This window comes from Bombina bombina, chromosome 1, assembly GCF_027579735.1.
Source record: "Bombina bombina isolate aBomBom1 chromosome 1, aBomBom1.pri, whole genome shotgun sequence".
In the NCBI taxonomy this organism is placed as follows: domain Eukaryota; kingdom Metazoa; phylum Chordata; class Amphibia; order Anura; family Bombinatoridae; genus Bombina; species Bombina bombina.
The window spans coordinates 758650123-758663150 of NC_069499.1; the positions used below are offsets into that span (position 1 = coordinate 758650123).

Here is a 13028-nt window from a genome sequence, read left to right on the forward strand (position 1 = left end):
TGTCGCTGTTTTCAGATGTTTGGTCCAGGGATGTGCAGGATCAAAATCTCATCCACCCAAGGGCAGATTTCTCCTCTCAAGCCTGTCTTTAAAACCAGAAAAGAGGGAAGCCTTTCTGGGGTGCGTGCGGGATCTGTCCTCCTTATTGTCCCGGTTCCTATCGCAGAAAGAGGTTTGGGATACTACTTAAACCTGTTTATGGTCCCAATATTGGACCTAAAGTGCTTAAACAAGTTTAAATGCCCCCTCATTCAAGATGGAGACAATAAGGTCCATTCTTCCTCTAGTTCAGGAAGGACAGTTCATGACCACTAGATCTGAAGGATGCCTACCTTCACGTTCCAATCCACAGGGACCACTTCCAGTTCTAAGGTTTGCGTTCCTGGTTCAGCACTTCCAGTTGATTGCACTTCCGTTTGGTCTAGCTACGGCCCCAAGAATCTTTACAAAGGTTCTAGGAGCTCCCCTGGCCATTGCCAGAACTCAAGGTGTAGCAGTAGCTCCCTACTTGGACGACAAGCACCATCCTTTCGTCTAGCAGAGGACCATTCGGTATCTCTTCTCTCTCTTCTTCGATCACATGGATAGAAGATAAACTTAGAGAAGAGTTCTCTCATTCCAAGCACCAGGGTAGATTTCGTGGGTACTATAATAGATTCAATATCCATGAGGATATTTCTAACCGACCAGAGACAGTCCAAGCTAGCTTTGGCATGTCTTGCCCTCCGGACCTCCTTAAGGCCATCTGTGGCTCAGTGTATGGAGGTAATTGGTCTCATGGTGTCCAGCATGGACATAATTCCTTTTGACAGGTTCTGTCTCAGACCACTACAGCTGTGCATGCTGGGGCAGTGGAACGGTGATCATTTGGATCTGTCTCAACTGGACAACCAGTCGAGAGAATCGCTCTCTTGATGGCTCTGTCCAGATCATCTGTCCCAAGGGACATCCTTTCTCAGACCATCCTGGGAGATAGTGACTATGGATGCGAGCCTTTCAGGATGGAGAGCTGTTTGGGTTGCCAAGAAGGCACAGGGCCTATGGTCTCAGGAGGAACGCTCCCTCCTGATCAACATTTTGGAGCTTTGAGCAATCTACAATGCTCTGAAGGCTTTAGCTCTTTTGGGTTCGTCCCGGTTTATCAGATTCCAGTCAGACAATATAACCTTGGTGGCTTACATTAACCTTCAGGGGGGAACGAGACGCTCCCTAGCAATGAGGGAAGTATCTCGGATTCTGGAGTGGGCGGAGGCCCACAGCTGTTCACTGTCAGCGATCCACATTCCGGGTGTGGACAACTGGGAAGCAGATTTTCTCAGCAGACAATCCTTTCATCCGGGGGAATGGTCACTCCACCCCGTAGTGTTTGCGGAGATATGCTACAGGTGGGGAACGCCGGAGATAGATCTCATGTTGTCTCGTCTCAATACCAGACTACCCAGATATGGGTCGAGGTCCAGGGATCCCCAGACAGAGCTAATAGATGCATTAGCGGTGCCTTGGAGGTTCAATCTAATCTACCCTTTTCTGCCATTACCACTCCTTCCTCGAGTAGTGGCCCGCATCAAGCAGGAGCAGGCGTCAGTAATACTGATTGCCCCATCGTGGCCACGAAGGATGTGGTTTGCAGACCTAGTAAGGATGTCATCTTCTCCTCCATGGAAGTTACCTTGTCGCAGGGATCTGCTGGAACAAGGTCCTTTTGTTCATCAAAATTTAGATTCTCTGAGACTGACTGTGTGGAGATAAGGGTCTTTTGGCCAGTTCCCAGAGGGGACAGATTTCGGCCTTGTCTGTTTAACTGCACAAGAGGCTCTCTGAGCTTCCAGATGTTCAGTCTTTTGTTAAAGCTCTGATTGGATCAGACCTGTGTTCAGATCTTTGGCTCCCCCTTGGAGTCTGAGCCTATGCATGAAATTGATATTAAATTGTTGTCCTGGAAAGTTCTTTTTCTACTGGCTATTGCTTTGGCGCACAGAGTTTCTGAGATTGCCGCATTGTAATGTGAGTCTTTTTCTGGTGTTCCATTTGGATAAGGCTGTCCTACGTACCAAGTTAGGGTTTCTCCCTAAAGTCGTGTCAGACCGCAACGTCTACTTCATAATTTGGACGTGGTTCGTGCCTTGAAGTTTTATCTTCAAGCTACTAAAGATCCTTGTTTGTGGCATATTCTGGGAAGTGTAAGGGTCAGAAGGTCTCTTAGACTTCCTTATCTTTTTGGTTGAGGAGTCTTATCCGCTTAGTTTATGAAACAGCGGGACATAGACCTCCTCAGAGAATTACGGTTCATTCTACTAGAGCAGTGAGGTGGTTACCTGGTCCTTCTTACACACTTTTTCTAAATTCTACAAGTTTGATGTTTTTGCTTCAGCTGAAGCTGCCTTCGGGAGAAAGGTTTTTAAGGCTGTGGTGCCATTAGATTAGGGTCTGCCTCTTTTTTTGTCCCTCCCGTTATCATTCAGTGTCCTCTAGAGCTTGGGTATAAGTTTCCCAACAGTAAGGAATGAAGCCGTGGACTCTCCTTATATTAAGAAGGAAAACATAAATTATGCTTACCAGATAAATTCATTTTCTTCTGTATAAGGAGAGTCCACAGCTCCCGCCCGTGTTTCTCTGATGGGCGGCCCCCTAAATGATGTGTTTTTCTTCAAGGCACCTTTTATACCCTGATATTTCTTTTACTGTTCCTTGTTCCCTCGGCAGAATGACTGGGGGATGGGGGAGGTGGGAGAGGTATTTAAGCCTTTGGCCAGGTTCAGTATTTCCCAACAGTAAGGAATAAAGCCGTGGACTCTCCTTATACAGAAGGAAATGAAATTATCTGGTAAGCATAATTTATGGGGTTTTTTTAAAAAGAATTACCCTTTCATGTTTTCAGATATTCTGCCGTTCCTCCTCCCTTAACGGATACTCTATTTCTTACTTCAGTGACGATTCAAGCTGTATCGTGCCCCCTTTAGCGTCCAAAACCAGGGGCGTTATTATTTACTTGCTTGACGCCAAAGGGAGTGTGATATGATTGGCTACAGCACAAATCATCACTGAAGTAAGAAATAGAGTATCCATTAAGGGCGGAGGAATGGCAGAATATCTTAAAGCATGAAAGGGTAATTATATAAAAAAAATCATCACTTTAAATGGTATTACAGCTTTGATAATACACAGATGTGGAGAATACAGTTATTGTTGTTTGAACAATAATGTTTCATACAAAATCTACATTATGTATTTATATACAGTAACGTATACATTTTACCCACACAGATCTTCAGAAAACTTGGCTATAACAGACTAGTCCTACAGATTGGCAGGGGAGATGTGGAACCCAAACCATTTACTACAGCTAATTTCACCTTGGATGTTTTCCGATACAAAGACTCTCTGGCAGAAGACATTAGGAACGCTGACCTAGTTATCAGCCATGCTGGTATGATGTAACACTCTGTTAAACAATCTAACTGCATGATTATGAAATATTTAGTTGTACTTTCCTAGGTGATTACCAGTGATAACTGATTGCTGTGAGAAAATTAAATTAATAAATAAAACATTTGGAGAGCTTAGATATGGTCAGGCACAATACCATGGACCTGTTATACTTTATTATTATTATTATTATTATTATTATTATTGGCTTGAAAACATTGGACACTTGGCTTGAGGTTGAGGTCTGATCTGTATGCAGGTCATTTGAGTTGGAACAGGAACGGGCCTTCCCCAAACTGTTGTCACAAAGTTGGAACCACCCAATTGTCTATAATATCTTCGTATCCTGTAGCATTAAGATGACCCTTCAATGGCCTAAACCTTGAACAACAGCCCCAGACCATTATCCCTTCTTCATCAAACTTTACAGTAGGTACTATGCATTCTTGTAGGTAGTATTTTCCTGGAATTTGCCACACCCTGATTCTTTAATCTTACGGCCAGATAGTGGAGCGTGATTCAACACTCAAGAGAACACATTTCCAGTGCTCTACAGTGGTGCCGTGCTTTACATCACTCCATGGTACACTTGAAATTGCACATGTTGATGTGAGACTTGTGTACAACTGCTTGGCTATGGAGATCTATTTCATTAAGCTCCCGATGCACAGTTCTTGTGCTGATGCTGGTTTCATAGGCAATTTGGAACTCTGTAGTGAGTGATGCAACAGAGGATATGTGTTTTTATAAACCTTCATATATAAGAATATTTTTTGCAATGAAAACTGCAGCTTTATTTTGTCAAATGAGTATTTTTTTATTCGGTTTTAAAATGAAAGGTAACACTTGGGGACACGCAGGTCCCCTGTTCAAACATACACAAATATAAGGATCGGACACGCAGGTCCGGTTGCAATAGCTGACAAAACATTGATACATCATAAGTAAATTGCAGGGATTTGTGGTAAAAATAATTCACCGAGATTGAACCCTGGTGTGGGCTCTAAATATGGGGAGGGGGGGGGGGGTGGTACTTATAAATTAAGTTTAATGCTCCAAGGAATAAGTCAGAATGCGTTGCTGTAATATATATTAACAAATTTATACATATAGAGTGAGGAGCAGGTTTTGTCAACATCTTGAAAACAAATGAGTCGCACATTATACCCGATACATACTTAGCACCCACTGTACCTAGTACTCACTGTGCCTAGCACACACTTAACCCAGCATACCTAGCATACAGTATATCTTGCACACATTGTACCTAGAACACATTGTACCCAGCACACATTGTGCTTAGCACCTACTGTACCTAGCTCACGCCATACTTAGCACATGCTGTACCCAGCACCCACCTTGCCTAGCACTCGCAGTACCCAACACATGGTACTCAGCACACATGGCACCTAAAATACGAAACCTAGCACACATTGTACCTAGCACCTACTGTACCTAGATCACGCCATACCTAGCACATGCCGTACCCAGCACCCCCCTTGCCTAGCACTCGCAGTACCTAGCACACGTTGAACCTAGCACACATGGTACTCAGCACACATGGCACCTAAAACACAAGACCTAGCCCACATTGTACCTAGCCCACATTGTACCTAGCCCACATTGTACCTAGCCCACATTGTGCTTAGCACCTACTGTACCTAGCCCACATTGTACCTAGCCCACATTGTGCTTAGCACCTACTGTACCTAGCTCTTGCCATACCTAGCACATGCCGTACCCAGCACCCCCCTTGCCTAGCACTCGCAGTACCTAGCACACGTTGAACCTAGCACACATGGTACTCAGCACACATGGCATCTAAAACACGAGACTTAGCACATGCTGTACCTAGCACACGCTGTACCTAGCACACGCTGTACCTAGCACACGCTGTACCTAGCTCACGCTATACCTAACACACGCCGTGCCCAGCACCCACCTTGCCTAGCACTCGCAGTACCTAGCACACGTTGAACCTAGCCAGCATGGTACTTAGCACCCATGATACCTAGCTCACATGATACCTAGCTCACATACCTAGCTCCCACTGCACCTAGCTCACGCTATACCTAGCACACACCGTGCCCATCACCCGCCTTGCCTAGCACACGCAGTACCTAGCACACACTGAACCTAGCGCACATTGTACCTAGCACACGCTGTGCCTAATACACATTATACCTAGCACCCATTTTGCCTAGCTCACATTGTAACTAACACCCATTGTATCTAGCACACATTATACCTAGCACCTACTGTACCTAGCTTACGCTATACCTAGCACACGCCGTGCCCAGCACCCACCTTGCCTGGCACACAAGGTACCCAGCACACGTTGAACTTAGCACACATGACACCTAGCACACACGATACCCAGCACACACACGATACCCAGCACACACACGATACCCAGCACACACACGATACCCAGCACACATGGTACCTAGCACACATGGTACCTAATACATATGATGCCTAACCTAAGGTATGTTGGCAATATTTAATTGGGCAACATCCTCTCTAAATACTATAAGTTAGCAGGAGTACCTAACGCATACAGTACCTAACATAAACATCACCAAGTACATGCTGTACCCAGCACACATGGCACCTAGCACACCCAGTACCTAGCTCACACAGTACCTAGCACAAGCAACCCCAGGCACGAGCAGCACCTAGCACACACGTCACTTAGCACATACAGTACCTAGCACATACAGTACCTAGCACACACCGCACATCTAGGACACATGGTACCTAGCACACACAGCACCTATCTCTCACACACAATACCTAGCTCAAGCTGCACCTTGATCAAATAGTACCTACCACAAACATTAGCCAGCCTTGACAGTACCTATATACAATAGCAGGCAAGTTGCAAGGTGTAGGAATTATATGTCACTAGAATTAAATCCAACATATGAAGTATAAAGAAACTTAGCAACCGATAGCTTAAGTTAAATGTTAATATAAATAAAACTATATAGTAATACAATAGGTCTATACCATTACGTTGGGATAAGAAATCGCTCTTGAGCCTGTAAACAAACAATGTTGAAAAAAAATATAGTACATCTATACCCAATAGTATGGAGAGTTGGGAATTCACTGGAGATAGAAAATATATATACCTGGAGGACTGCCTATTGGAAATCTAATACACCATTTTGCCTTGATGTACACAAATCACATGAAACTGGTATCAGTTGGGGCATCTATAAATAAAACATGTAAATAATTGTTAAACATGGAACAATGAATGTATCTAACAAGAGTATGCCTAATAAGACACCAGATTTATACAATGACAGGTTTGGAACAACAGGTTCATGGTTGTAGCAAGTCCTTATATAAACAGCACACAGAAATAAGCTTATCATTAATATCTAGTTCCACAATGTTTTCGTCTGATTTACTATAATAAAATATATATAATGGGTTATAGCCTATTCAGGAAATGTAAAAGTAACAAGGGGAATGTGTTCAGGTTAGTGTTATTGGTTTGTAACAATGCTAACAGGTATATCAAATAAAACTAGCGTATTATCATAAAGTTTATAAAGTAGTGGAGGATTGCATATATTAGATGTGGATGACCTCTTATCTCTGCAAGAGTTTACATCATCTCATGGGCATAGCTTGGGACCTTCTCCTCAAATGTCTCACACAAGCCCATTATAATGCTCCAAGAGGAACGCTCCCAGCTACATGTGAGGACTCAATTGCGATTAGGAGCTGGCTATTTCCCAAGGGCTTCTGCAGCAATATCACATGCCTGGCAATCTGAGACCAGCAACACTGGGGAAGTCTCGCCTCGATCAGGAGTTCCAAACAGAAAAGCCAGCCCAGCTATCAGGATCAGTTCAACCCCTGGGAGACACGTGCCTTCCGTGGCCTCCATGAACGCCGATCTGTGCTGTGTTAATACAGCTGCGTCATAATCTCTCCAGCATGGCTGCCTTTGTGTTCCGCAGCATAGAAGTGCTGGAACTGGGCTTGCAGATGTCCTGGTGATTCCGGAGTTATTCCTCCCGGTGTACCGTTCTTGTCACGATAAGTGCCGCTTGGTGATTTAGGTGTTGGTGCCACATGGGTAGCAGGGGCCTCCCAGGCGTTTGATCCTTCCTCTGTTTTTCTAGCGCTGGTGGCCAAGTTGGTTTCCATATCTCAGGAGACAGTAGCAAATACACTCCTGCGGTAAGAGGTCGATTGATGGCCAGGGTTCCCTATGTCCTTTGAGATCTGGCATTGTACGATCCGGGAACTCCATGTAGTTGCCACTGAAAAGTCTGACCCGCGATGTTCCATGATTGACTGTATGCATAGTCCACTACCCAAGTAGGTCTCAGAGCACTCCTCAAATCTTGTAGGGTACCCCAGCAGCTATAGTCTACAGGAGTAGGATGCTTCGTAATTGCCACCCTAATGTTAGCTAATCTCCGTGGGTTCGCTCAGGGCTCAGAAGTAGGCCACAATCGGTTAGGCTGCTGCATAGATAAGGACGCCCCAATCTAACATCTTTCTACCTCCGGTGCTCCAGATGTCGAACATCAGGTGTAGAGGATATTTTGGAGAAATCCCCATAACATTTCAGTGCGGAGCTCACAAGATGTGCGGCTGCTCCATGGCTGGCTCCGCCCCCCCCCCCCGAGTATATTTTTTATGTTTGTTCATTTCACTGATTTCCCTTTCCGCCAGAACAAAAGAATCCTTGCTAACCAATCACAAACTAATATTCAGATATAGCACAAAATCTGCTTGCACATGTGCAATTGAGAGAGACTGGGGAAGCCTGCCCTTATCTCTTCCCTTAAGGTGGTTTAGCACCAATTCAACTTAGTTACTATTGCAAAGAATGCTTCTCCTATCATGATTGTTGATGCAATGCTGATAATGCACCGTTACAAACATGTGACTGCTGAGAATCTTAGGGTGAAGTAAACAAAAGCTAACAGAAATTGCCTAAAAGTATTAACCCAAATCTCCTTGGGAGAAAGTAAAACAAGCACAATATTTAGATGTATTTTGCAACAAAAGGCAGCAAAATAAATAATGAATGTATATTGCAATAACAAAACATTTTATGCCTTGTTGAAATGTCAAGTTTAATGGTCCTTTAAAGTCACCAAGCTCTTTAGTACGACCCATTGTACTGCCAATATTTGTCTAGGGTGATGTCTTGACTATGTGCTGGATTTTATGCACCTGTCAGCAATGGGTGTGGCTGGAAGACCTGAACTTAAAGGGACATGAAACATAATATTTTTTCTTTCATGATTCAGATGGCTCATACAATTTTAAACAACTTTTCAATTTACTTCTGTTATATAATTTGCTTAGTTCTCTTGGTATCTTTTTTGAAAAGCATACCTAGGTAGGCTCAGGAGCTGAGAGCTAGCTGCTGATTGGTGGCTGCACATCTATTTATCTTGGCATTGGCTTCCTTATGTGTTCAGCTAGCTCCCAGTAATGCATTGCTAGTCATTCAAAATGGATTCCAAGAGAATGTAGCAAAATTGATAGTAGACGTAAACTGGAAAGTTGTTTAATAATGTATGCTTTTATCTGAATTATGAAAGAACATTTTTGGGTTACATTTCCCTTTAATAATTAGTAGGGGTGTCCACATACTTTTGGCCATATAGTGTGTGTGCTTGTGCATGTCAGGGGAGAAAACCTGCTAGTTCAGAGGGAAAACGTTACTAGGCCACTCTGTTAAAGATAGGAAAAAAGCAAAATGTATTAGGCATCCACTGCAATTGTTTACTAATCCAGGACTAGTGGAAATTTATAAACTTAGTTCTCCATTTTTCAGTTTTTGAAATGTTTTATGATCTAGTGAATATAGGCAAAGATATTACAAGTGACCATAAGCAGCATCACTATAGTAAACTTAAGTATTGCTGATGTTTGGGCCTACACTGGGGCCAAGGTACTAATACCATCACAGATAACCTTTAAAAAGGGACAGTAAAGTCAAAATTAAACATTTAGCCACCAATCAGCAAGCGCTACCCAGGTGCTGAACTAAAAATGGGCCGGCTCCTAATCTTACATTCCTGCTTTTTAAAATAAAGATACCAAGAGAACGAAGAAATTTCATAATAAGAGTAAATTAAATAGTTGCTTAAAATTGTATGCTCTATCTGAATCATGAAAGCAAAAATGGGTTTTGTGTCCCTTTAAGTTCCATAAAAATGTATTCAACTGTTTCCTGTACAGACAAACAAACGAACATATAATCTATGAAGCGATTAATGGCTTCCAAATTTACTGCTGTACGTAACTGTGCATGTCTGCATTAAAGGGACATTAAACACTAAATAAATGCTAGATAGAATGATGCATTCAAATAAAAGATTAGTCTGAGAATAACATGTAGATGTGTTTTTTAAAGTTTCACTAGCTGTTCAAATATTGAAAAAATAAATATAAAGTTTTAGTGTCTATAAAACAATGGGAGCTGCCATGTTGTAACCTAGGTTACTTTCCCTGCTGTGGCCATTTAGGGACGGTTATAAATAGGTCACTAGAGTGTGCAGCCAATGGTTGTGTGGAATATAACAGTGTTCTGTACTTCCATTTCTAACAGGAACTGAAAAGCTCACAACATCAGAATGGAATTACAGGAAAATGGGACAAAATAAAGTATATTGCAGAGTAATTTTTATATATATGATTTATCATTTTATATTAACATCTCCAAGTGTTTAATGTCCCTTTTTAATGTTAAAGGGACAGTTCACCCAAATAATGTTTTATTTTTAATTGAAAGAACTTTATTATTAACGTATGACAGACTGAAACAATAAATACAAATGTTTACCTTCAAAAAGATAAAAAAAAAATTTACTATGATGAATTCCAACTGTCTTGTTTATACCCTTTCTTGCTATATTAATACGTACGTTTAGCCCTAAATTGCATCTCTGTTGTGACCCGCCCTCAAAATGATGTCACCCAGAAGTGTGAACACAGACGAGCACTGCATAAAAGCGCGTCCGTGTTCTTCATTGCATATGTATTTTGCTAGTGCCCGGAATTGTTGAGCGGTCTCAGAAGGCAGCACTTCAGTATCATCTTTATACTGAAGGTAAGACGATCTATCGTAGATCCTTACATGATCCCTGTTAGCACCGTGGATTGAAACTGTCAGCAGTTTATAGTGAATTGCGGCTACAATGGTATTGGGTGTTACAGGCAGCAGTGTATTTTACATTACAAATTACGGGTAGAAATCTACTGTCAATTTCTGTCATCAGTTTATAGTTCATTGTGGGAATTACGGTCATCAGTTTATTTGCAATTTCAGACACCAAAGGAAACCCCGACAGAGACAGCCTCAGAAAACACACAGACATACACACACACACACACACACAGACACCCACAGATATGGATATGGAAATTGGATACAATGGAACCTAAAGGTTTGAACAAAGATTTGGATATGTCTGTATTCTTATAAATGGCTTGTCTATATATCTGTATTTTTGAGCATTTTTTAAGATTTTATTGATTCATTGTTAAATTGATAAATGTGAAACTTAGGTTTAAGGTATTTACATTGTGGTAGATTAAGGGTTAATATGGATTTGTATCTTGAGCACCACCTTGTGGTGGATGGGTATAAATAGAATCTATGTCATTATGCACTTTAGCTTGACTAAGGTAGCAATACCGAAACGTTGCTGCATCTGTTGTTGTGTTAAACAATAAATCCTTTGTTTGCTGCTACTCTGCTTTGATTCTTTTATCTACTGTTCAGAGTTTGGAGTGGAGCTCTGGAGTGGCGTGCAGGGGGCCGTTGTGTGCTGGATTAAGGACTTGCTGTTTTCACCCACAGAAAACACACAGACATACACACACAGACAACCACATAAAACACACAAAGACATACATACACACACACCCTCACTGAGACATCCACAGAAAACACACAAAGACATACACACACTCTCACAAAAACACCCACAGAAAATGCACAGACATACACACACCCTCACAGAGACACCCACAGAAAACACAGGCATACATACATACACACACACACACCTTCACAGAGGCATCCAGAGAAAATACACAAAGACATGCATACACACACCCTCACAGAGACACCCATAGAAAAAGCACAAAGACATACGCACACACACTCACAGACATCCACAGAAAATGCACAAAGACATACACACCCACCCTCACAGAGAGACCCACAGAAAAAATACATACTCATAGAGACACAAACAAAAGCAAAAAAGACATAAGCACAGACACCCACAGAAACACTCACATGAGGTAAAATTTCTGCACATTGCATCCCCTAAATCGACAGTGTGTGACATGCATGATAAAAAAAATGCAGAAATTAAGAGATCACTTTTTAAAGAATCATATTTGTAAATGTGCAAATAAAAATAATCTGTGAATTCAAAATTGTTCATTAATGATCTGGGTAGATGGCTAGATGAAGAAAAGTACTTTTGAAAAGTTGACATATGTTTGAGGTTTTTCCCCATTTTCCCCAACCAAGACCACAACTTCAAATATGGTGTACAAATGTTCCCATTTGTCAGCTGTACTTATGAATTTTGAAAATTCTGTACTCTATATGGTCTTGGTGGAACCATAAGCTGTGGTACTCAGTCTCATACCATTAGATCTGGTTAAATACAGGATTTAGGCTTGTTTGTATGTATTTCAAAATTAAGTCAGCTGTAGTGTAAACTGAACAGTGTTACGTTAACCTGTCTCATTTCAAACACTGAGCAATCTTAGTCTGAGAGTATAACATTTTATGCAGATGTAAAAATCTTAGATAAAATTCCGTCCTTGCATCAGGAAAGTCCTTGCATAAAGGGGCAGTAAACTGGAATGTAATTAAAATATATATATTAATAAAAAGCCAAAATGGCACCTACCATTTGTGTATTGAGGAGGAAATATTTCTGCATGGCTTTAAATATAGAATTTCTACAGCATTATCAAATATTCATAAATACATTGCTGCATATTGCTAATACAACTACTACCACACTGAAGTTACAATCCGAAATTGCACAAAGAAATAAATAACATTTTCTAAGTAAGTCCTACCTCCTCTACAAATGAAAGTGATCTGCCGTATGACTCAGGCACACACTGTACAAACAAAGTGCCAAGTCTGTCTCACACATAGTGGTTTAGTGCACACTCAGAAATCCTCTCAAATGCTAATGCTTTACTCCTTGTAATAACATTTTCCACACTCAATAGCACTCTGCTGTAGTACCCTCTGGTGGCTGCCAAAATGTAAAAAAAGGAGGCCCTGTTTGTTTATTTCACTGCTCCAGGCATGATGACAGAATAGAGGCACCGCTAGCCTAAGTATCACCGGAGTAATATTGCAATGTAGCGCTATTAGTGTCCTGTGCTATGTTGAAATTCACTTTGATTCTTTTGAAACGTGCCCCCGGCCACGTGTGCACGCTCCCTTGATGTAGAAAGCGCACTTTTCTGCTTTTTTGCATGAAATTTAATGAAATTTAATCAAGCAATTTGATAGGCCAAGGGGCAGGGTTACTCATTTTGGAAGCACAACTCTTTTATCAGGGTGTTCC

At 41.7% G+C, this 13028-nt stretch overlaps 1 protein-coding gene across 2 annotated transcripts in view; it reads left to right on the forward strand.

Annotated features, from left to right (window-relative positions):
- The window catches only part of LOC128645956 (UDP-N-acetylglucosamine transferase subunit ALG13 homolog), a 47688-nt gene that overhangs the window by 16944 nt on the left and 17716 nt on the right, over nucleotides 1-13028 (forward strand). For both annotated transcript variants that reach the window (XM_053699320.1, XM_053699321.1), the window contains exon 2: nucleotides 3265-3427. In XM_053699320.1, coding sequence (XP_053555295.1) covers nucleotides 3265-3427 — 163 coding nt within the window. The remainder of the gene's footprint in view (nucleotides 1-3264; nucleotides 3428-13028) is intronic.